This window comes from Rattus norvegicus, chromosome 15, assembly GCF_021556685.1.
Source record: "Rattus norvegicus strain SHRSP/BbbUtx chromosome 15, alternate assembly SHRSP_T2T, whole genome shotgun sequence".
Lineage (NCBI taxonomy): Eukaryota > Metazoa > Chordata > Mammalia > Rodentia > Muridae > Rattus > Rattus norvegicus.
In genome coordinates this window covers 54,208,035-54,233,483 of record NC_141548.1, presented here as the reverse complement: position 1 = coordinate 54,233,483, position 25,449 = coordinate 54,208,035, and the positions used below count along the sequence as shown (strand labels likewise).

Sequence of the window (25,449 nt, the reverse complement as noted above, 5' to 3'; positions counted from 1 at the left end):
TTTTGTGTAACTTTTGTCTAAATTTTACCTTCTTTTCTAATAATATTTCACATCTCTAGCCTAAGCTCTGAAATTTGAAATTCAAAATCCAAAGCTTTTGTTGTTCTTTTGGGGGTGGGGTGTAAAGCTTTATTCAGGCTAAGAAGGTATTCTACTTCTGGGTTTTCCAGCCCAAATCTAAAACATTGTACATCCAAACATGGTGCAACCACATGTGATATATCATAGACAAAAAAATGCAACTAAAATGTTGACAAATTATAGTCTACCATGTGTATAAGTTATATTTGAAGCATAAATGAATCATGTAGTTAAACTTGGGTTTTATCACCAATACATCTTATTATTGGTAAGTGAATATTTAAAAAAACAAAAGCTAAGATGCATGTTGGAGGAATATTTAAGGTTATACATTTTTCTATTTTTGTGTTGCATGTACACAGTGTCAAAATTCACAAGTAAGAATTTCAAATGGAATAAAGGCTCTCATTCTGCCTAAAATTAATAGTACTTTACCATGTCACATAGTGTAAACGTGCTTTCTATTCTGAGTAATTGTTGTATGCTAACCTGGGCCTAGTCCTGGAAGCTTCTGGCCTCTATACATTCTAATCTAGGCCTAGAATGTTTTCAGCCTCTTAGACTTACTGCTGAATAAGCTCATCCTTTCTTGTTCTTTCTAAACTCTAGATCGCTGGTTCAAATTGGCTGTTGTGGCTCAAACTTTCCTCCAAGCTGAGTGTTTCCAATTTGGCATCTCTGAATTGCTCTGTGTGGCTTCATACTAACGTTGGCAATGTGTTCTTATCTTCTGACTCCTGCTCCCTCTACAACCTCTCTCTATAACTCTCCTAGTACAATTGCCTCCTCTTCCTCCGCCTCCTCTTCCTCTTCCTCCTCCACCTCCTTCCTCCCTCCGTCCCCCCCCCCCCCCCCGCACTGCTCTCTCCAGTAGCTTCCTTTTCCCCTACTATCCTCTTGAGAGTTGGGCATATCCCATTCTGTCAGTCTTCCTGTGATTTCGTTTTTGTCTGCCACTCAATTAGACATCACTTTTAAACATGGCTGCTTCCTTCTACAAACTAACTTTACCTTTATTGTTTGAGACTAAAGGTGTGTAGAGGTTATGTTTGTATTCCAGCCAGAGGAACTAATGGTATATGCTAAGGGCTGAGCCACACCAAAACTAGAAACAAGATTTTTCAATAAATAACAGAATCACAGGTTCACAGTGTGATCAAATATTCTGCAACAACAAAGCATGGTTTTTATATGTACTCAGAAAAACCATACCTGCTGATGTTGCTATATTGCCATTTTCTTTTATCCAGGATTCACCTTTGTTTGATCTCATAAAGCAGTCCAAGGATGGGGAAGGACCTGATCACCTTGAGTCTGCTTGTTCTCTCAGCCTCCCTCTCCAGAGTAACCACACTGCAGCAGATATGTAAGTAAAAATGCATTTTGTCTTTCATTCAAACTGCAAAGATGCTTTGACCATAAGGGAAACTCAGGGCACGATATAGAAATTGTAGGACTGGAGTTTAGCTTAGGATATTGTTTTGCTTTAAGAGTTAGGAATATAAGATACTTGACCTAATAAGGTCAAATAACGAAGTACAAAGTTGCTGAATCACATGTCATTGGTGTGGTGGGGAATTGTTCATGACACAGATGATGCCGCTTCAGATAGGATTTCAACATGAAAATTGAAAAAGCAAGAGGAAATATCCCAAGAGCCAGAACTCACTTGTATCTGTAACAGCCAGAAAGCAGGAAATGTTTTCAGAGAACATGTATCAGGCCATTTGGGGTGCGGCACAGCATAGGTGTGGAGTAGTGTGGACTGTTACATCACTACTGTGCAGTGCTGATGCTGAGAGAGGAAACAGCGAACATTTAGTAGGTGCCTTGTATTTGGGGCATTTACATATATACATACTTCAGATTCACATTTCTCATTAAATGTTCACACGCGCCCCGTAAGGTAGAAGATACTGTATCAGCACCAGTTATCTGTAAAGTAGCAATGAGGGAAATACGGGAATTTGCTTAAGATGTACATAAATAAACCCAAGTTGTCTGATCACAATGCCATGCTCTTTTAGCCCTCTAGCTACTTCTTTCATAGAAATGTGCTTCATGTTTCTGCCTGATTCTGTATAGAAATACAGCATTCTGTGATAAACCATTTCCCTGTGATACATTTTCGTGGTAACTTCCACCCAAAGTATTTCTAGCTCACAGGGACTGTGTATTCTTGCATGAGTTTGTTTGTTAGGGAATATTTTCATGTCAGTCAGCTTTATATTTTCCTGTAATTGAGGAAATGGTTATTTGTTAAGTGCTAGGTGCACAGTGCCAGTCACTGGTAAGATTAGATAGCCTGGTTCTTCTCCCTGATGGGCTTTGCATCTTGGAGGAAGGAAGCAGTGAACAAATAACCTAGGAAGAGTTTAGTTTAGAGTGCTCGTGCGCTATGAAACAACTGGAATGACATGCGTGTGAGCCTGAGGAGGGAGGAAGATGTCTAAAGAGGCTTCCCTTTCTCTGATGAAGTGATACTTTGCCTGGAGACCTGAAAGGCAACTGAATGTTGACCCAGACAAATATTCCTCTTTTGGGAAAACGTCTATATTATGGACTAGAAAGAAACCCAGGGTGGATGGGTCATAGTAAGAGTAGTAAATGTAAGATTTAAGCAGCACACTGGGGCTAGATTCTCTAAATTCCTAGATTTTATAAAGGTAGTAGGAAACCATTTAAACACAAATGCAACGTTGTTTAATTTGTATTAAGAGACTATCTAGTGGCTGTTTGAAATATAGGTGGGCTTGAGGGCTAGGAAATGTCAAGTTAGGAAAATGGAAAGAAAAGTTCAAAGACTGAATATTTTAAGTAGCGGATTTAAGTATCTCGGTCTATGGTAAACATTAAAGATGGAAATGAAGGGGCCGGAATGTATTTCGAGAGAGAAATAACAGGTTTTATATTGACTTGACTTGCAGCACATTTAAAGAACTGAACAAACAGAAATTTTAAAATTTCATCCCTAGGCTTTTTACTTTGACACACTAGATGTGATGTAGTGACATTTGTTTGAGATGAGAAAGACTAGGTGAAGGAATTCAGAGTTCTGTTTTAGCCATAGAAGGCCTGAGGACCAAATAGTACTATCCATTCCATAATTGCATATTTGCATCTAGAACTCAAGGGAGACCCTGTTCTTGTACAAGGTAAGTAATTTTACAGTTGTCAGTTAAGGAAAGAAAGGAAAGTCAGGGCATGGAGTTTGGAAAGGTGGAGGCACGTCTCTCCTGTGGAGCTAGCTTTCCCAGCTTGTCCTGAAGCAGCTGACTCGTGGAGTGTGGTGTGGACCGCTAGGTCCAACAGGTGAGATATTCATGGAGTGTGGTGTAGACCGCTAGGTCCAACAGGTGAGATATTCATGGAGTGTGGTGTGGACTGCTAGGTCCAACAGGTGAGATATTCATGGAGTGTGGTGTGGACTGCTAGGTCCAACAGGTGAGATATTCATGGAGTGTGGTGTGGACCGCTAGGTCCAACAGGTGAGATATTCATGGAGTGTGGTGTGGACTGCTAGGTCCAACAGGTGAGATATTCATGGAGTGTGGTGTGGACCGCTAGGTCCAACAGGTGAGATATTCATGGAGTGTGGTGTGGACCGCTAGGTCCAACAGGTGAGATATTCATGGAGTGTGGTGTGGACCGCTAGGTCCAACAGGTGAGATATTCATGGAGTGTGGTGTGGACCGCTAGGTCCAACAGGTGAGATACATCTGATTACATGAGTATAAGCAAATACAGTTCATGGTGTGCTATGAAATGAAAACTTATCCTTTGGACATATCTAGGTATCTTTCTCCTATAAGATCTCCAAAGAAAAGAACTTCTACTACACGTGTAAATTCTGCGGCAAATACAGAGACGCAAGCAGCCTCAGCCTTCCATACTCAGAAGCCATTGAAATCTACCTCCCTTTCCCTGTTTTACAAAAAAGGTCAGTTGAAGATTGCTTTCAAGAGCATGGACTCACGGACTAGGTTGAGTTTGCCTCCAGTACTTAGGATATGTGATACTGGGCAAAGCACTTGAAATCTCTATGTCTTGGTTTCTTTGCTTATAAATGAAAAAATGATAATAGCATACCCTACAATAATATCAACTTATAGGGATTAGGGGATAGTTAGTGCATATAAAATGCTTTAAACAAGAGCTAGCATATAGTAAGCACTAGAAAATTTGACCTTAGTGTTGTTGCTTCCATTGTTTTGTCTTAAAACTTGTGTTTGGAAATACACCAATATTACTTTGCTTCTCAAATGCATGTGTAGAGTTTAGATAATACAGTGTGATATTGCCCAGTACAGACATATTTCTTGGGTGTTCAGGATATTTAAGAAGTCTACTCATCAAGTTTCACAGCATCCCGTGGTTGTATAAGTGACGAAACTGGAGATACCACCTAGATTGCTTCTTTCAGAAATCTACAGTAGGATCCTTTAACAAGCCCTTCTCAGGGGTAAATTGTTAGCGTTCAACAGTTCTGTTTATGCAATTCTTTAAAGGATCCATGGGTAAATGTAAAGTAAATGTATAAAAATATAGATTCCTTCTCTCAAAAGGTGTATTTGTAGTGGTACACTTAAGCTAAACTTTCCGCCACCATCATTTGCACCAATACGTTTACAATTGTCAAGTTTATGTTCTATTGGTATTTAAACCAAAATACATGGTATGGAGTTTTTCTTTTAGGATTAGGAAAAAGAATAATCACTTGCAATTCCATTATTTTAAAAAATAATGTCTCTAATATTGTTAGTGGAAATTTCCAACATCTATGCTGAATAATTGCCAACAGAACCAAAGCAAATCTTATTTTGTTTGCCTAATTTCACAAGATCATATGACCTTTCCCTTTTGCCTTGGTTTCATAATGTGATAGCTACTTCAGCAAGCGTTACTGCCTATGTTTATGTAACTGCTAATACCAGGGATCATTTATTCACAAGGAAAATAGCCTTAGACGTTAGGGGATTGTTGAAATGCTACTAACAATATTATAAAGGAATTTAATGTTTTTTAAAAAATCCACTCATAATTGAGAATGAATTGAGTAAACAGGCACCATTCCCCTTCTGTCTGCAGTGTACCGTCTAGCATATCTCCGACTAAATACACTGTGTGCGCGCCTTCTGTCTGACCACCCAGAGCTAGAACACATCATCTGGACTCTGTTTCAGCATACATTGGAAAATGAGTATGAGCTCATGAAAGACCGACATTTGGACCAGGTAAGAAAATCAGTCACTTCACCATCATTTCTTCCTGCTTATTTTTTTAACATTTAACTCATTTTTTATTGGATATTTTTTAATTTACATTTTAAATGTTATCCCCTTTCCCGGTTTCCCCTCCAGAAACCCCACTATCCCATCCCGCATCCCCTGCTTCTATGAGGATGCTCCCTCACCCACCCACCTACTCCTTCCCACCTCCCTGCCCTGACATTCCCTACACTGGGGCATCCAGCCTTGACAGGACCAAGGGCCTCTCCTCCCATTGATGTCCAACAAGTCCATCCTCTGTTACATGTGCAGCTGGAGCCATAGGTCCATCCCTGTGTACTCTTGGGATAGTGGTTTAGTCCCTGGGAGCTCTGGGGGGATCTGGTTGGTTGATATTGTTGTTTTTCTTATGGGTTGGAAACCCCTTCAGCTACTTCATTCCTTTCTCTAACTCCTCCACTGGGGATTTTGTTCTCATCTCAATGGTTGGCTTTGAGCATCCTCCTCTGTATTTGTCAGGCTTTGGTAGAGTCTCTCAGGAGACAGCTATGTCAGGCACCTGTCAGCAAGCACTTCTTGGCATCCCCAGTAGTGTCTGGATTTGGTGTCTGAATATGGGATGGATCCCCAGGTGGGGCAGTCTCTGGATAGCCTTTCTTTCACTCTCTACTCCACTCTTTGTCTCCATATTTCCTCCTGTGAGTATTTTTGTTCCCCCTTCTAAGAAGGACTGAAGGACTGACACTTTGTTCTTCCTTCTTCTTGAGCTTCATGTGGTTTGTGAGTTGTATCTTGGGTATTCCAAACTTTTGGGCTAATATCCACTTATCAGTGAGTGTATACCATGTGTGTTCTTTTGTGATTGGGTTACCTCACTCAGGATGATATTCTCTAGTTCCATCCATTTGCCTATGAATTTCATAAAGTCATTGTTTTTGATAGCTGAGTAATATTCCATTGTGTAGATGTACCACATTTTCTGTATCCATTCCTCTTGTTGAAGGGCATCTGGGTTCTTTCCAGCTTCTGGCCATTATAAATAAGGCTGCTATGAACATAGTGGAGCATGTGTCTTTGTGATATGTTGGGGCATCTTTTGGGTATATGCCCAAGAGAGGTATAGCTGGGTCCTCAGGTAGTTCAATGTCCAATTTTCTGAGGAACCTCCAGACTGATTTCCAAAATGGTTGTACCAGTCTGCAACCCCACCAACAATGGAGGAGTGTTCCTCTTTCTCCACATCCTCACCAGCATCTGCTGTCACCTGAGTTTTTGATCTTAGCCATTCTCACTGGTATGAGGTGAAATCTCAGGGTTGTTTTGATTTGCATTTCCCTTATGACTAAAGATGTTGAACATTTCTTTAGGTGTTTCTCAGCCATTCGGCATTCCTCAGCTGTGAATTCTTTGTTTAGCTCTGAACCCCATTTTTTAATAGGGTTATTTGTTTCCCTGCGGTCTAACTTCTTGAGTTCTTTGTATATTTTGGATATAAGGCCTCTATCTGTTGTAGGATTGGTAAAGATCTTTTCCCAATCTGTTGGTTGCCGTTTTGTCCTAACCACAGTGTCCTTTGCCTTACAGAAGCTTTGCAGTTTTATGAGATCCCATTTGTCGATTCTTGATCTTAGTGCATAAGCCATTGATGTTTTGTCCAGGAAATTTTTTCCAGTGCCCATGTGTTCCAGATGCTTCCCTAGTTTTTCTTCTATTAGTTTGAGTGTGTCTGGTTTGATGTGGAGGTCCTTGATCCACTTGGACTTAAGCTTTGTACAGGGTGATAAGCATGGATCGATCTGCATTCTTCTACATGCTGACCTCCAGTTGAACCAGCACCATTTGCTGAAAATGCTATCTTTTTTCCACTGGATGGTTTTGGCTCCTTTGTCAAAAATCAAGTGACCATAGATGTGTGGGTTCATTTCTGGGTCTTCAATTCTATTCCACTGGTCTGTCTGTCTGTCTCTGTACCAATACCTTGCAGTTTTTATCACTATTGCTCTGTAATACTGCTTGAGTTCAGGGATAGTGATTCCCCCTGAAGTCCTTTTATTGTTGAGGATAGTTTTAGCTATCCTGGGTTTTTTGTTATTCCAGATGAATTTGCAAATTGTTCTGTCTAACTCTCTGAAGAATTGGATTGGTATTTTGATGGGGATTGCATTGAATCTGTAGATCGCTTTTGGTAAAATGGCCATTTTTACTATATTAATCCTGCCAATCCATGAGCATGGGAGATCTTTCCATCTTCTGAGATCTTCTTCAGTTTGCCAAATAACTCATTTAGCATTAACCTTTTCTGTACTGTGATAAGCTAGATTTCATGTTATTGTGGAAATGACAGGAACCAGGGACCAGCCAGCTATCTACCCATGAGTGATGGTATATGCCTGTAATTACAACTGCTCTTGAGAGGCTGAGGCTAAAGACTTAACAAGTTTGAATACTTGCCAGCACTTCATGATTAGTTCAAGACCAGCCTGGCCCCTTAGTGAGACCCTGTCTCAAAATAATAAAAGAGCTGGTGATGTAGCTCAGAGGTGAAGCATTTGCCTATCATACACAAAGCACTGTGCTGTAACCATAGTAAGAAAAAGAGATTTAAAAAGAATCATACACTCTAAAACAGGGAGGAAGGGCGGGAAGGAAAGCAGGGCTTATAAACAGACTAGGCAGCTTCCTTTCTCTGCGTGTAGCAGTTTAGTACTGTAATTCACACACCGTTCAAAGCATACATTTTAAATGTATAATTCAGTGGTTTTTAGTATAGCTACTAACACTATCTTATTTTAAACCATTTTATCACACCAAAGAGAAAATCTGGTTTCTAAGAGCCCTCATCAACACAAATCTACTTTCTTTTGCTGTAGCTTTGCCTAACCATGGCATTTTATATAAATAGAATCATACGTAATTTCATGTTTAGGCTGTGTATGTGTGTAGGGGAGTGTGTGTGTGTGTGTGTGTGTGTGTGTGTGTGTGTGTGTGTTTGCGTACCTTGCAATTGCTAGACAAGTGTTCTACCATTGAGCTCCATCCGCAGCCTTGAGTATGACTTCTTTTATAGAGCACGGTTTCAAGGTTCATATGTGTTGTAGTTTCTGTCACATACCACATTATGTTTACAATTCATCAGCTGATAGAAACTGAATTGTTTCTTTTTTGATCTATTATAAATAATAGTGTGAATATCCATATATAAGGTCTGTGAGACAGGTTTGTATTTTTCCTGTGTATATGTAAGTACAATTGCTGGGTCATATGATAAATTTTTAACCTTTTGAGAAATGGCTGGCTTATTTTCTAACACGGCTTTACCTCTTTATGTTTTATTTTTAAAGATTTATTATTTTTAAGTGTGTGTGGGGTGGGTGTTTCTCTGTGGGTATATACATGTTTCAGTGTCTGTGTAGGCCAGAGACATTGGATGCCCCAGGACTGGGGTTACAGGCTTATGTAGTTGATAGCTAATTATATTGAACATCTTCTTTAGAGAAGTGTGTGTTAAAATCCTTTCTGAAAAAACAGCAAGATTCTTCTTCCTCACTGAGCATGATGGTGCACAAACAGGTCTCAAACTCAATAGAGATCAGCCTAAGTCTGCCTCCTCAGTTCTGGAGTTAAATGCTGCAATGATTTTTTTAAAAAAATATGTTCTGTACTTTCCTATGAAATACATGTTGTGAAAATGTTTTATCTGAGACACTTGAGTATTATAAATTGTCCTTATAATCTTTTGTTTTGTTTTTGTTGGGTTTTTTTGGTTTGTTTTTGTTCTTGGTTTTTTTTTTTTTTTTTGTCTTTTTGTTTGTTTGGTTTTGGTTTTTGGGGTCTTTTTGTTTGTTTTGCTTACTGGTATTTTGATGTATAAACAAAAACTTTGTCAAGTTTGAAGGCATCAAGACCTCGTTTTCCCCAAGAGCTTTGCATGCACTTTTTCATTTAAGTTTCAGTTCACTTGGACTTAGTTTTGCAAGAGTGCAGGGGAGGGTGTCTGCTTCATTTTGGTGTTGGGGTAACTAGTTATTCCAGCACCACTCCCTGCCCTTTCCTCATCTTTCTTCTTCCTGTTTCTCCATGGTGCTAATCCAGGGCCTCTTACTTTGTGGCAAACACTTCACTGAACTGTACCCACACCATCTCTTGAAATGTGCGGGCTTTTTTCCCTTCTTTTTCTCTGTTGACAGCTGCTGAAAGTCTATTGTGTTTGTTGTTGCTGTTGTTGTTTTGTTTTGTTTTGTTTTTTAATGTACAAGTTTATTCCTGAGACTCATTTCTGTTCTGTTCATCTATGTAGCTATTTTGGTCAGAATACACTGTCTTATTTACTATAGCAATCTAATTTTTTGGAAAAAAAGGGACACAATTATACTTAGTTGTTTTTGCAAGATCAATTTAACTGTCCTGAAACTCAAATTTCCACATGAGTTTTATGACTGGCTTGTCATTTTCTCTGAAGATTTTGAAAGAAATTGCACTGAATAATATGTCAGTTTGGGGGATGTCACCATCTTAACATGTGGTCTTCAATCCATACATATTCAATGCCCTTCCACCTGCCAGTTTTTAATTTCTTTCAATAATGTTTTAAAGTTTTCAGATCACTAGTCTTATATTAATTTTATTAACTATATTCTTATGCATTCTAGTCTCTTTAATAATAAAGGAAATTATTTTTATTTCACTTTTGTGTTGATCTGTGTGATTTTGGTATCAGCAAAGTATTGGCTTCATACAATTAGTTGGGAACTTCTAATTTTAGAAGAATTCTTGAAGAATTATTATTAATATTGAGCCTTTTTTTTGAAATTTTGCTGAATTCACCAATGAGGTCCCATGGTTATGGACTTTTGTTTGTGAACCTTTACTGTTTAATAATTCAAAATTAGCTTTTTTATTTTTTCAGTCAATGTTGGCATTCTGTATAGCTTGAGGAACTTTTTCGTTTCATCTTAGTTATCTTCATAATCTCATATAAGCCTCTTATTTCCGTGATATTGGTAATGTTCCCAACAAGAATGATATTTTAAGCAAGGAATTATTATAATTTACATGTATTTAGATGTATAAGTTGCAGTATACTTTTTTAAAAAAGATTTTATTTATTTACTACATGTATGTGAGTGCACTGTTGCTGTCTTCAGATACACCAGAAGAGGGGATCAGATCCCCATTACAAATGGTTGTGAGCCACCAAGTGGTTGCTGGGAATTGAACTCGGGACCTCCATAAGAGCAGTCAGTGCTCTTAACCGACCGCTGAGCCATCTCTCCAGCCCCTGCAGTATACTTTTTATATAGATATTTATTATTTTATGTTGCTACCACTTTTTATAAAAGAGAAATACAGGTTTCTAGATTTTTTTTTTTCAATTCAGAGTTTTGTGAGTGATACTTTAAGATTTTAAAGTAGAAGAGAAATCTCAGCTAGTGTACTGCCTCACAAATGGCATTCTCAGGGTGAAGTTCAGGCACCAGAACCTGAGCAGGGCTGGGGAGTAGCTTCTTCAGCAATAGCCGATGGGAGCAAAAATGTTACAGAAATGATGAACACTTGAATTAGGCCAAAACCAGTTCATACGTATTTTATTCTCTTTTCTTTTTTATTTTTTTTTTTCCGGAGCTGGGGACCGAACCCAGGGCCTCGCGCTTGCTAGGCAGGCGCTCTACCACTGAGCTAAATCCCCAACCCCTCATACGTATTTTAAAAACTGATATTTAAGGCCCCAGAAAATCATTTTCAAATCTTAGTTTTGCATTTTAAATATTGTTTTATTGAAAGATACCGAACAGAAAATCCATGTATCATAAGGATACATTCTAATAAAAATTGAACAACAAAATGAATCCACTCTACATTCAGATCACAAATCACAACCCCATTAGCAATGTGTCTGTCAGCAGCACTTCCTCACTGCCCAGATTATTACACTAAGTTCATTTGATAGCTTGAGACTTTTCATGCAATCTTAAAACAGCATTAATCATACAATGAGCTTGTTCTAGTTCAACACTTTTGATTCAAACTAAAGAACGAGAGCCTAAGGCAGGGTGACTTACAGCCTTGGTAGTCAGTTGTGCATGACTGAGTTAGCTGCTTGCATTTTGTTCTGTAGATACAAATGTCTGGTTAAACACCTTACATGGACTTTCGAACAGCTCAGAATAAGGGGAAAACTCAGAATAAATTAAACTTCCTTCTTTTAATAATACTTTAAAAAGCAAGGTGACATAATAAAGTCCTTTATGCCTCTGTCACATTTACTTGTTAGATTATGATGTGTTCTATGTATGGCATCTGCAAGGTGAAAAACATTGACCTTAAATTCAAAATCATCGTAACTGCGTATAAGGATCTTCCTCACGCTGCCCAGGAGGTAGGTAGTTTCTCATGGTAAGACTTTGAAAAATAAATCAGTATTCATAGTTTGCTTCAGTTGTTAAATAGAGATTATATATTCTTATTTAATTTTATAATTATTTGTAACTGAAGTATAAAAGTATGGCAAACTATGAAATCTAAATCCATAGTTGCTGTTCATAAATAATACTATATTTATATAGTAGTAACTGGGATATTTGAAATTAACTTTGACATAATATATTAGTTTTTATTTTTCACAGGAGAAGATACTGTAAGTGAATCCCTATAAAGATATAAAATTTCCCAGTGCAAGCCCATTTTGTGTGTCTAGTTTTTTCTCCCACAGAGATGCTATCATGGTAATCACACTTAGTCTGACACACATTTTACACTGTCCTGGAACGCACAGTGAATCCTGGGTTATTGTTTCAGTCTGTCATTGTATTTTTGGAAAGTGATACAAACCAGTTTGGTTTTACTCGTATATTGGGAGTTATTTTCTAAATTAGTTATATAGATTGTTTTACAGAGATACTCTATAAAATTTCTTTAGTTTTACCAAGTTAACATTTATACAAGTTGGACCTGGTATCTCAGATCTATAATTCCTACTCAGAATGATAAGTGAGAAGAAGATATCACAAGGACAAAGTTGCAAACCTAGACCCTGCTTATAAAAATAAAAATGGGTTTGTTCGTAAAATCTACTTACAATGTCTGTTTCTTGCAAGAGCATGGTGTCCATGTTCTAAACCCTTTAGATGAGGGGTTGAAGGCTGCTACAGGCCAGTGGATACTGTCTGTGTAGTAGTGGTGATGGTGCCGGGCTTTGGTAAGCACAGCCTACCTTCCTTGTAGAGTGGCCAGCATCTGTCTGTGGCTTCCAGGCCCCTTCTCTGGATCAGCTTGGTCACTTTAAATATTTAGAGTATCTATAATTTTAGTCTAAGGGAGCCTTTGTAGATTATTATTTTCTGTATAAAATGTGTTTTTTAAATAAAACTATGTACAACTATTTTAAAAGAAAAGTTAAAGAGAAGTTCTTAAATTTATTTAACATGTTTTTTTTCCTCAGACCTTTAAACGTGTTTTGATCAGAGAAGAGGAGTTTGATTCCATTATAGTGTTCTACAACTCAGTTTTCATGCAGAGACTAAAAACAAATATTTTACAGTATGCCTCCACCAGGGTATGTTGAAATATTCTTTAACTGGAGAAATCTAATGACAAAGTAATGGATCCCACCAAAACATTAGCTCAATGATCTTTTTTCCTTTTGTTTTGGGTCTAGCCTCCTACCTTGTCACCAATACCTCACATTCCTCGAAGCCCTTACAAGTTCTCTAGTTCACCCTTGCGGATTCCTGGAGGTAACATCTATATATCACCCCTAAAGAGTCCTTATAAAATTTCAGAAGGTCTGCCAACACCCACAAAAATGACTCCAAGATCAAGGTTGGTGTTTCCTTTTTAAGGGAATGCTGAAAACAGTAATGCTGAACCTGACAATTTTGATTTAAGCTTTCTTAAAGTTCAAAACGGGATAGGCTGTTGGATGTCTGCTTTCTTTATGTGCGTTAAGTAAATATGTGAAAAGAATTGGGGGGGCAAAGAAAAGGTGTGTGCTTGGATGGGCTTGTATATTACTTGTGCTTACCCAGCTGCTAGGTCTCTTCTGTGTATAGTCTGAGAACCAGTCAGTATTCATGTGTGCCTCAACACTAGTAGTTTTATAAGCCATCAATGTAGAGCATTTTAGGTTAACATGTTTGTTTGTTTGTTTGTTTGTTTTGTTTTAAACGGGGTCTCACTATGTAGCTCTAGGCTGGCCTAGAACTTGCTAAGTAGACCAGGCAGGGTACATATCCAGAGACCCACCTGCCTCTACCTCCTGATTGCTGGGATTAAATGTGTGTACCATCATACCCAGAATCTTTATTCAAAATGTACTGGAAACTGTATGCATCTTAGTATTTTGCTTGTTTTGAAAATGGAGTCATCAAGGCTGGCAATATGTACCACCCGTAAAAGTACTTGCCACACAAACTAATGACTTGAGTTTGATTTCTGGATAGAAGTAGTAGAGAACCAGCTTCTGACTTTGAGATGCTTGTTCACACTCTCACACACAGTAATTATAATAAGTAAGTATGTTTTTAAAATGAAGATATCTTACTAAGTGTAGATTACTGTCAGGAAAACCCACCTTTCTTAATTCTACTGGTGGATTTCTTACATTTCATCAGACATTTCTGTTTCAGAAAGACACTGGTTCAAGCAAAATGAACATGAAGCTGTATTAAATTCTCAGATGAAAGATTCTGTGCAGTGACAAATCATGTCTCTGGCTTTGAAGTCCTTCACTACATTAACTATGTGTTATCATAGGCTACTTGAAACTGGCTGAATGTTTTTAAAGTAGAAGTCCAATTAACTCATATAATTAATGCCATCTCATCAGAAGTTTTCAGTACATGTAGTTTGCACCTGGTGGGCAAGAAAGTAAACGAGAAGAAGAGCTTTATTACCTTTTAAGCAGATATCTGTATGGTGTATTTAATTACATGAATAATGTACACTTGTGATTAAGTTTTCAAGTGTTGTAGAAGAACATGAATGGAAGCTCCTGTGTGTATCTAGATCCCTCTCTCTGTATGATGCTCTTTGTAGCTGATGTCTGTGTGCAGGTAGCCTCAGCTCACCTTGTAACATGCCAAGATGTCACACATGTCTGAAGTAAATTCACAGAGTGCCATGCTGCTGCATGACATGGCATGTATATCGGAAGTTTCTGATAGTGATAAGTGATCCACATTATGATAAAAATGATGGCTGTTTGCTGATCTTAATCAGAAGCAGTTTTGTATTGCTATTCTTTTTTCCCTTTAATTTAGTAATTTATTCTTTTTACATTCCTATTGCTACCCTCCCCTCTTCCAAGTTCCTATCCCCCCATTGACATTCTTAATTTTTTTTCTCTTTGAAACTATATCTTCAATATGTAGCCCAGTATAACTTCAAATTCACTGCTTCAGTCTCCCAAGTACAGGGATGAGGCAACATGCCCAGCATGCATTGGTGTTCGTTTTAGCTGGGGAAGAGTCAAATCATGAACATCCTAACTGGCACATCACTGATGAGGCTTTAGAGAACCATGCAACATATTTAGGTATTCTGATTGATCAAATATACATGGAAGGATGTCACTTACTAAAGAAATGGAAGACAATAAAATTTACATAGCTACTAGTTCTTTATTGAGCTACATATAGAAATACTTTTTCAACTTGATTATCAAAAATATAAGTTATAACTAAGTCTGGTAACATAGACCTGTAATCTCAGCTGCTGAGGGGAGGCCAAAGCCAGAGAATCACAAGCTCAAGGCCTGCTGGGCAACTCTGTGAGGCCCTGTCTGAAAGGCCAAAGAAGGTTTGGGATGGAGCTTAGTGATAGAGCTCTAGCTTACACATACACAGCCTGGTTCAACCCCTGTAATGTGGTTGAAATGAAGACAAATGGGATAAGTATCTCTGATTATAGGATACATAAAAGTAGCATTTACTATATACCAGTATAAATCCTAATTAAAATCTTATTATTTATAAGCACACATTATAAAATTATATTTATTGGGGCGAGTGTTGCTTGCATGCCATGCCAACATGCGAGGGTCAGAGAAGAGTTTGTAGAGTCTGTTCTCTCTGTGCATCTTTATGTGGGTTTCGGTGACGGAACCCAGGTTGCCAGGTGTGTGTAGCAGTTGCCTATATTTGCTGGACCACCTCAGCAGACCTTTTTATTGTTGTTTTGTTTTATATTTATTTTATCTATGTGGGGGCCGTATGAATGCTACTGTGAACGTGTGGGGTTAGAGCACAACTTGCCGGAGTCATTCTCTCCTGCCACAGTGCTTACCTTCTGAGCCATCTTACTGGTCCTTTAAATTTTAATTTATTGACCTGTAAGTTTGTATCAAATGAAACTTAAATTAGAATGAAATTACATTTGTTGATTTATGAAGAACTAAGTAAAGACAATCTTAAATTTTTCTAAAAATCCTCTTTAAATGTGGGTCACAGCAGAATTATGCTCTGGGAACATAGAGATCTGGTTGCAAATCGAAGAGAGCTGGGGGTGTAGCTCAGTAGTAGAATGCATGACTAGAATGTTGGAGCTTTGGGTTTGATTCTCAGCACCAGAACAACCACAAAAGACCTCTTACTAGCTCTGTTTTAATCACACTAGTACTAGTACAACAATCCACTGATGGACATGAGGTGTCAGTGGGTATAGGGACAGGGAGCCTTTGGTTTGTGGTGGTTGATGTGTCTATGTTCATCTCGGCACATCTGCACAGTCTGTGTCTGTTCTCACAACTAACTCACATTTTATCTTAACTTGACAGAATCTTGGTCTCAATCGGTGAATCATTTGGGGTGAGTATTTCTTTATATGAACAATGGTGTCATGGAATGTTATATAAAATACACTGGGCTGTACGATGACAGTGCTGTGTGCCCCAGCACTGTCCTTAATTTAGTGGTTGAACATCTTGTATGAACATCAGTGATGTATATTGCAGCTAAAAAAGAAATAGAAGATTTTCATAAATTGAGCTTAAAGGCGCTATTGCCTAGATAGGTCCTTTAGGCCATCTCAGATTTATTTTCAAAACAGGTTTATCTTTGAATAATACTCATAACTGGGAAACTGCCAAGTTTTTTCTAAGCATTTCTCTGAGATTATATAATATACATGTAAATAGTCATTTATATCCACATGTAAAGTGTTTTTATGCTCACCGTACTCCTAAAGTGAAACATGTATTCTCCAACTCTGTATGCATAGCTGGTGTCCTCCAGTTCAGTTCAGTTTGATTGATTATCCAATAGTCTTTGGATCTCACAGGTTCTAGGGCTCAGGTCATTAACTTCTTCCAGGCACCAGTCCTAAGTGGCAAGTTCCTGGGTTACACCAGTTTCCTACTGGCCAACAGTCAGGGAATCCCCGTAATATCTTTCCTTTCTAGTTGGACCATTTTCTAGAATATTTGAAACAGTCTGAAAAATGGTTTACTGACCATTAGCAGTTTATTACAAAAGATAGAGATGAGCAGCCAGGAGAGGAGACACAAAGGGTGATGTCCACTGGGGCTTCTAACCTGTTCCTGCGGAGTCAGCGACTCCAGAGTACTCCTAAGCCTAATGCTAAAGGATCGCATTTTGTACAAATAGTTGACTAACTCAATGTCTGCCTACTTTCCCCACCCTGGAGGTTCGGAACTGTAATCGAAGCTTCCCAGCTTCTAAACACAGCTTTGTCTCTGATCCTCTGACCCCATGTTGATAATATCTAGGTGCCTGTCAGGAGGCTCCATTGGAACAAAAGATGGCCTATCTCACTTATCACTTGGGAAGTTCCAAGGGTTTTAGGAGCAGGAACAGAAGACAAAGGGCACATATCTTTGTATGATACCACATGTATGTATATAATCTCATATAAATGTTTACAAAGGTTTTGAAAACCAGTAACTTATGGTTTGACATGTATGGTTTGAAATGGGGTACTTTGGAATGAAGCAACATGGCCTCAGCAGCATGGCTGCAGCACTGGCCTCCTTCCACACACGCCACTGCACTCCCACACTATTCATGTGCTTACTCACCCCACTTCCCACTCCCTCTGCTTCCTCTCGTGCTAATCTCTCTCTGATAAATAAGGAACTGAGACAGTGTGATGGTGCAGAGAGTAAAGGCGCTTGCTGCATAAGCCCAGTGGCCTGAGTTTGATCCCAAGAACCTACATGAAAGGTGGCAAGAGAAAACTGACTCCTACAGTTTGTCCTCTGATGGTGGCATGTGCATGCACCATGGTACGCATGCTTACGTTCACACACATCACACACACATATATTACAATAATAAGTACAATTTTGTTTTTAAATAATTGGTTTCACAAGCACAATGGTTTATATCTTGTCCCCGCCAGCGGGGACTCAGTTATTCAGGGTCCCGAAGGGGCGCTACCCTTGGGCCTAAATGGGGGGTGAGAGAAGAAGGAGACCAAGCAAGATTCTGTTGTCAAGGTCTCGTTTATTGGGGTGAACGTTACAGCTTTTAAGGCTTTCAGGTAGGGGGAGTGTCCTTTGTGAAACACAGAGGAGGGGGAGGTGCGGATACAGGTAGTGATTGCTGGAGGCAAAGAGGTCTGGCGGTAGACGATGAGGTCAGGTGTCTGATGAGGTCAGGCGGTGGAGACACCAGGTGTTGATTCAGGAGGGAACAGGTATCTGCTAAGGGAGCTGAGGCATCCCTTGAATGTTATCTTCCTGTGCCGTAAATTCATGGGAGAGGCTTTCATTCAACAATCTTAAGACTTAAGGCAGTCATCTTAGGGGTGAATATCTGTGGCCAAACAGCCCAGAGTCACCTAGTCACTTTGAACCATGCAGTCAAAAAGCAGCTAGGCCCAAATCCAATATGGCTCTGTACAATATCTATAATCTCAGGAGACTGTGGCAGGAGGATCAAGAATTTATGACTACTTGAATGAAAGATCAGTTCCCTCTAATGGCGCCTCTCAAAGGATGCGAACTAAGCATGAGGGCAGGCCCCGTGCCCAGAAGTAGATAATTCACACAAAACAGACTCAATGGCATCTAGAAGTTCATTTTTGTCTCATAGGGCTTTTTTCTTTGTATATAAATTACAGCTTTTGGGTTTGTGTGTTTAGGGGAGTCTTATGTGTACAGACCTGTGTCCCTGTATCTATATGTGTAACTCATGCTTTTTCTTTGACTCTTTTACTTCTGTTTATTTGTATTGTCATATTTATTTTATTTCATTTTTATTATTCTTTAGATGCCTATTTGTTTTCTCACAAGAGACAAAAAGGGTATAAATTCAGTGGGAGAGAAAATGGAGGGAATCTCAGAAGTTGGGGAGGGGAAACTGTGATCAAAATATATTGTATGAACATCTAGTTTCAAAAAGAGAAAAAAATTAAAATAGAGTTTGTGACAAGCCTGGGCTACATGGTGGTTTGTAGGCCAGCATGAGTGATATATAATAAATATTGTTTTAGGGGAAAACAAAAGAGAGAAAGAAAAGGGAAACAGGAAAAGAGGAGAAAGAAAGAACGTCCGTGTGCATACATGAAAGCACACTCTAGTGCTTCTGAACCCTCTTAACACCGTGACCTTTACTACAGTTCCTCCTAGTGTGGTGACCCCAACAATAACAGTATTTTTATTGCCATATAATATTGTAATTTTGATACTGTTATAAATTGTAATAAATAATTTTGGAGATAAAGGTGTGCCAAAGGGATCTTGACCTACAGGTTGAAAACCACTGCTCTAGTAGTTGTATGCAAAATGAAATGTAAAAGTTCATTTTATAAATACTCAGTGCTGTGACATCTGATTCAAGACCAGACTATAGCTGCTGGGCTTCACAAAGGAGCTGTGGATTCATGCAGGAACACCACCTCAAGCAAGGCAGATGTGTAACAGGCCATCCAAGTTTTTGCTTTCTACAGCCAGTAAAACAATGGAGAAAGTATCTATTCATCCACATATTAATAAGGCCATGGGACTTAGCTTCTGTCATGTTGCATATGTACTCTAAATATATTTTCATTAAATGAAGCTGATCCTATCTGATGTACCAATCAGATCATATTTAACTTCTATCTGAAAGTCTGACTTCGGGATGTAGAGATGGCTCAGCGGTTAAGAGCACTGACTATTCTCCCAGATGTCCTGAGTTCAAATCCCAGCAACCACATGGTGGCTCCCAACCATCTGTAATGAGATTAGATGCCCTCTTCTGGTGTGTCTGATTCAGCTACAGTGTACTCATATACATAAAATAAATAAAACTTAAAAAAAAGAAAGTCTGACTTCATTTGTTGGCTCAAGTAACATATAATATACGTGCCTGAGACAGTCTTGAAATGGAAGCTAAGAGACAGACTGTTTCCACATACTTATCTACTGAGTAAGATCAGGTGATGTGCCAGGTCTGGTGTGTCTTACCAAAGTCACATGTCTAGTAATATTGCCTGGATTAAAATTGTGACGTCTTTGAATATTCAAGTTAAAAACCCTTATAAATTTGCAACTTTTCAACAAATGCCATTGTTGGTGATGGTTTGTAATCTATCAACATCTGATGCACCAACACACTACTCAGGAAGGAAATCATAGTTCCTTGTGGCCTTCCTTCTTGCTATGTAATCCTCCACATCAAAACTTCTTTTAAAAAGGTTTTTGTATTTGTTTTCTTAATTTCAGTTCTAGAAATCTGACCCACCTTTACTGCTCCTGTGAGGAAGCCCTGGTTTCATGGCCATAAGCTTAGCCTGTGCTTGACAGCATGGGGATGACACAGTCAAAGCCGCTTGGGAAAGAGGGGAGGAATGGGTGTCTAATGAAGGCAGAATTGGCATCGCTGTGCTAATTGTCCTAAAATCTGTCACTTAGTCCAGTAAGGCAGAGAATTAAAATGAAGAGATTACTTCTGCCTAACTTTTGGTGTATCTCAAAATAAAATTTGCAGCTGCTAACTTCAAAATGTTGTTATTTAATGATTTAAAATAAGAACTCTGTAATTTATAGACATCCGAGAAGTTCCAGAAAATAAACCAGATGGTGTGTAACAGTGACAGAGTGCTCAAAAGAAGTGCTGAAGGCGGCAATCCCCCCAAACCCCTGAAGAAGCTGCGCTTTGACATCGAAGGATCCGATGAAGCAGACGGGAGGTAGGAACCATTGAGATGCTGGCTCCAGGTAGCTGAGCAGGGCACAGAGCTGGTGTCAGCATCCTCCTGAGTCCCCTCAGGCCTTCTCCTGCCAGTTTTCCACTTTGTGAGAGCAACTAGAGAGAATAGATATGGGCCAAGGTGACCCATGCCTTTAATCCCAACACTTGGGAGGCAGAGGAAGGCAATCTCTAGGAGGTCAAAGGCAGCCAGAGCTACATAGTGAGACCTCGTCTGGAAAACACAAGAGAAAACAACATACTACGTGTAAAGTGGCACAGTGGAAAGTACCATGCAAATCTGCTGTCCATGAAATTCACGATGACTTAGATATTAGAAGTCTAAACATGGACTTACACAGCTATTGATACACATTTGTTAGTTTTAATATTAAATTAAAAAATTTTTACTCTTGAAAAATACTGAATTGTGCTTTATAAGAACCACTAAAAATGTATAAGATCATAAATTTGTGACATATTTTTTAGATCACTTAGAAGCTTTTGAAATAGCATAAAATGTCATTGAAAACAACAGAGTTACAAGGAAGTTGCATGCATGCTTTTGAAATTTGTTTCTTTTTCCCCTACTCTGCAGTAAACATCTCCCAGCGGAGTCCAAATTCCAACAGAAACTGGCAGAAATGAGTAAGTTCTCACTCTCTCACTTTGCAAACAGGGAAGAAGGAGTTGATTTCACTGAAGAAAGCCTTTTTACTCTGAAAGAATCCACACATTATTCCTTCAAGAGGCAGAGTTATTTACGCATTTAAAAAGTAGTTCACACAGGAGTATACAATTTACCTCACACATTGGTAGGCTGTGTGTGTTCTACAAAGTGCAGGTCAGCACACTTTGAATAGTCTTAAATTGATGTTGATCTGTACTTTAAAATACTATTTTTTGACATTTCATTCATGTATACAATATGATTTGATGATGTCCTCCCCTCACTGCCCACCTTCCCAGGCTCCCAGGCTCCTCCCCCTAAATTGCACTCCCAGCTTTATCTCCTCTTCCTTTTTCATAGTCACTGAGTCCACTGAGTGGTGGTATGCAGACTACTTTAGGGCCACCCATGGAGCACCTACAGACCATCAGGGGCTTGTTAAACTTCCTTAATGTCCAGGCTTTTAGACAGTTTCAAACAGAGATTTTCATTACTTTGGAAATTAGGATCAGGTCTGTCAGTGTGACAGCAGTCTAGAATGTTGGGGTGAGGAGTTGTCACTGAGTGACAGAGAGTTTGCTACCCAGTATGCACAAGGTCTTGAGTTAACTTCTCAGCCCTGCAACAGACAGTCTCTATAGACAATAAATCAATAAAATGAGTGTTAGTTTTAGAATATTATGACAAATTAAATTTCACCCTAAGCTATTATGAAACTAATAAAAAATTAAGTAGATGGAAGGAGGCAGTATTTGCTAAGTGTTCTGGTTGTTTTAGGTACATAGCTGTGATAGTAAGTGTAGCTGCTGAAAGATCCAGTAATAGGCAAAGAAAGGGACTTAGAAAAGGTAGAAATATTTAGGAGCGGTGAGGGGCAGTGCCACTGAGGATGATGAGGACTTACGGGCAGGCACTGGACATGCATGGCAGCTACCATAGAAAAGCACACAGCAAAACTGTACTCTGACTACTTTTTAAAGCCCCTTTCCCTTAAGTGTGTTGTTTGAACCAAAATTAAATATGCTATATGAATTATTACATTTCTGTTTTATCTTTTATGTGCCCCCCACCCCACCTCACAAGACCCCATGTGCAGACTAAAAACCTAAGCACGGCAGACATGGTAGGTAGCCCCTGGCTCACTTACCCTGCACCTTCAGCACTCTTAATATTCCTTGTTGCTTTTCCAGCTTCTACTCGAACACGAATGCAAAAGCAGAAACTGAATGATAGCATGGAAATCTCAAACAAGGAGGAAAAGTGATGATCTCAGGACCCTAACACTGTAGACCCTCGGGACACCTGACTCGTGTCTCATGGATGTGACTATAGTTCCCAGGTTCTGCTCATGTTATAGATATAAAATGTGCAGGTACAGCTGAATATTTATGTGGGTGATTTGTAAGCCACTTCAATGTTGTAATCAATGGTATAGAATTGACAGTACACAGGATTGAGAATCTTGTGCAGATCATGCCATTTAAAATATGAAAGCAGATTGTTGGCATTTCCAACAGGAGCCTGCTGCCCTCAGAAGTGAGGCTGCCTCTGGAGGGAGTCCTAGCAACTCCCTTACATCTGGCTGACTACTTTGCCTTTCCTTGTGGCACATGTGTGATGTTTGCTCTTGGTTTTATTAATTTATATGTATTTTTTAATTTAACGTGAATATCCTTAGAAAATGTGTCTTGTCTTCCAAATGCAAGTTGATTGATTGTCCACATTCAACCAAATTATCTTGAATCCTCTACTGAAACAGATTGTTACAAACTGGGGAAAAGTACTAATTTGTACACATTGGACTTGTTTTAATACTAGAATCTAATGTGCCATATGTTTGTTTCACACATTTTACCTTTGAAATAGAAGCAAAAAAAGTATAAACATATGATACTGTCTTACTACTGACACAGATTTCATACCTCAGACCCTCTAAGAACCAATTCTTTTATTCATCCAACTCATACTTTAAACTGAAGACTATTGATAATACTCCAGGTTTGTTTTTTCTTTTAATCTTTCAGATCACTGAATCTTTAAGTACCCATGTAGTACTTGAAAATCAAGTCTGGCCACAACTGTACTTCAGAGGACCCTAGTACAGTACAACCCAAGTGCACTTTCTAATGTCTCTGGGTCCTGAGGAATCAAGATACAAATTAACTATGTTCTGTAAGCAGACCGTTAACTATAGGAGCCTTCGGTTTAACTATGTTCTGTAAGCAGACCGTTAACTATAGGAGCCTTCGGTTTTCCCTCATACAAGTGTCTAACCACATCTCAACAGTTCACTCTGCTCTTCTGCATCCAGGGCTGATGTGTTCCCTCTGGAATGGTACATGTCTTCCAGGGTCTTTTGAACTGGCAGGTATCTATTTTTTTAAGCCAATCTGGTCTAATAACACTGGCTTCTTCAAAGCCACAGCATTTCTAATCCAGCTGTGCCGAAGCTTCAGACTAAAACAGCTGCATTGAAAGAAGAGGCACTCCCTTCACCCCCCCCCCCACCTAAAGGTGTTTACATTATCTTGTGGGATTAACTTATTTAGAGATGCTATAATTTAAAATAGGCGGTATTTAAGGTAGCGTCAGCTAGCATTTAAGAAAATCATTTTTTCTAAACTCCATACTTTTTGAAAAGAAATCTGGTCTTGTTAGAAAACAAATTTCTACTTTGTCCTCAATTTAGTTTCAGTTTTACTAGGTTGATAGTTATCTCGATGACAAAGGCCGTAGACAGCTCCCCCCATTTCTTCATTGAGTTTTGCATGGCCATCACACAGGTTAGTTAGGTTTAGGTCAAGGGCTGACCATACTTCTAGGTCTTTTGCTAGTAAGTTCAAGTTAGAATTAGTGACAGAATCATAGGAATTTTCAGAGATCCTCTATTAAGATTTCTTAAAACTGCAGACCCTGCTTTTGTTTTTGTACTGGTTAAAACTATACATTCAGATTGCTATGTTCCTATTTTCTATAATAGTTTGTCTATTTTACAATAAACTAGTTGTTAAGAGCCTTACTGGTGTGATACGGTCTCTGAGTTAAGTGTTTTCAGTATACAAGCTTTCTTTCCACATCTTATCCTTTCTGATGACCCTCGGATTTATGGAAATGTGTTTTATGCATACACATGGTATGTAATATATTAATATATATTCTGTTCCCTTTTACCTTCTTTTTTATGAAATGAATTTGTATATAAAGTTGTATGCTTTGTGAGACTCTGCCAGAAACAGGAAAAAGGAAACACTGAAAACTTAAAAGCAACTCATACAGTAGAGCACAAGAAAGACTGAGATGAGACAGTAGGTCTTACCCAAGAGCTGGTGGCTGCAGGACCTTCCCACATTTGAAGATTACTTTGTGAAGAAACATCAAATCTAACCAAACATGAAAATGAATAACAGGAGGCTCATGTACAGTCGTGAGTTAGTGAGAGCTTGTTGGCTTCAGACATAGACTGAGCTTCAGAGCAAGAGATGTCTGTGAGTCCTCCACTAGATAGGGATACAAAAACATAAAATCACACAGGATCACACAAAACTGACTGTGGTACAAATGCTTGTCATCACAGCTGAGGCAGAAGGGTATGTATGGGAAGCCAGCTTGCGTTACAAAGATATAAAAAATACAATTTTTAAAGTGGTGGAGAGGAGATAGAGTGGCAAACTAGGGGAAAATGATTGTAAAAGATACATCTGAGAAAGGACTGTTGCCTAAAATATACAAAGAATTCTTAAAGTTCAACAAAATGACAAGTTAATTTAAAAATAAGCTGAAGACCTGTCCAAATGGATCACCAAAGAAGCAGCAGATGTCAAATAAGAGCACACAGTGACAGTCTATGTCATAGATAATCCAGGGGGTGCACAGGAAGTCAACGGCAGCTCTATACACTGGCTAGAATGGTCAGAATTTGAACTGACAACACTACCAAAGGCTGGTAACAACAGAACTCTCCTTCATTGCTAGAGGGAAGACTTCTCAGTAGTGTTTTATGAAACTAAATACAACCTTGCCCTGAGATCACACAATCACATGCCTTGTGATTTATTTACTAAAAGGAACTGAAACTATGTCTACACAAAGCCTGTACAGTTGTTTGACCACTTCCTCACAATTGCCAGACCCTGAAAGGAATCAAGATACCTTTAAACAGGTGAATGGATAAACTTGTATGTCCAGAGAATATAGGACTATTACTCAGCACTGAAAAAAGCTCTGGAAAAGAGCCATGGAAAGAGAATGAAACAATCTTTAACTTCTATCACTACATAAAAGAAGATAGTGTGAAGAATCTAAATGCCGAGATTTCAGTGATGTTTTGGAAAAGGTAAAACTT

The 25,449-nt window shown here is 38.8% G+C and overlaps 1 protein-coding gene across 3 annotated transcripts in view; it reads left to right on the top strand.

The window, feature by feature from the left end:
• The window catches only part of Rb1 (RB transcriptional corepressor 1), a 131,528-nt gene extending 107,402 nt beyond the window's left edge, over nt 1–24,126 (top strand). For 2 of the 3 annotated variants that reach the window (XM_087584953.1, NM_017045.2), the window contains 10 exon segments: nt 1,332–1,447; nt 3,876–4,021; nt 5,170–5,315; nt 11,581–11,685; nt 12,748–12,861; nt 12,964–13,127; nt 16,081–16,111; nt 20,296–20,438; nt 21,036–21,085; nt 22,298–24,126. In XM_087584953.1, coding sequence (XP_087441079.1) covers nt 1,332–1,447; nt 3,876–4,021; nt 5,170–5,315; nt 11,581–11,685; nt 12,748–12,861; nt 12,964–13,127; nt 16,081–16,111; nt 20,296–20,438; nt 21,036–21,085; nt 22,298–22,371 — 1,089 coding nt within the window. In that variant the 3' untranslated portion in view covers nt 22,372–24,126. 3 annotated transcript variants of the gene reach the window in all.
• The last annotated feature ends 1,323 nt before the right edge of the window (nt 24,127–25,449 follow it).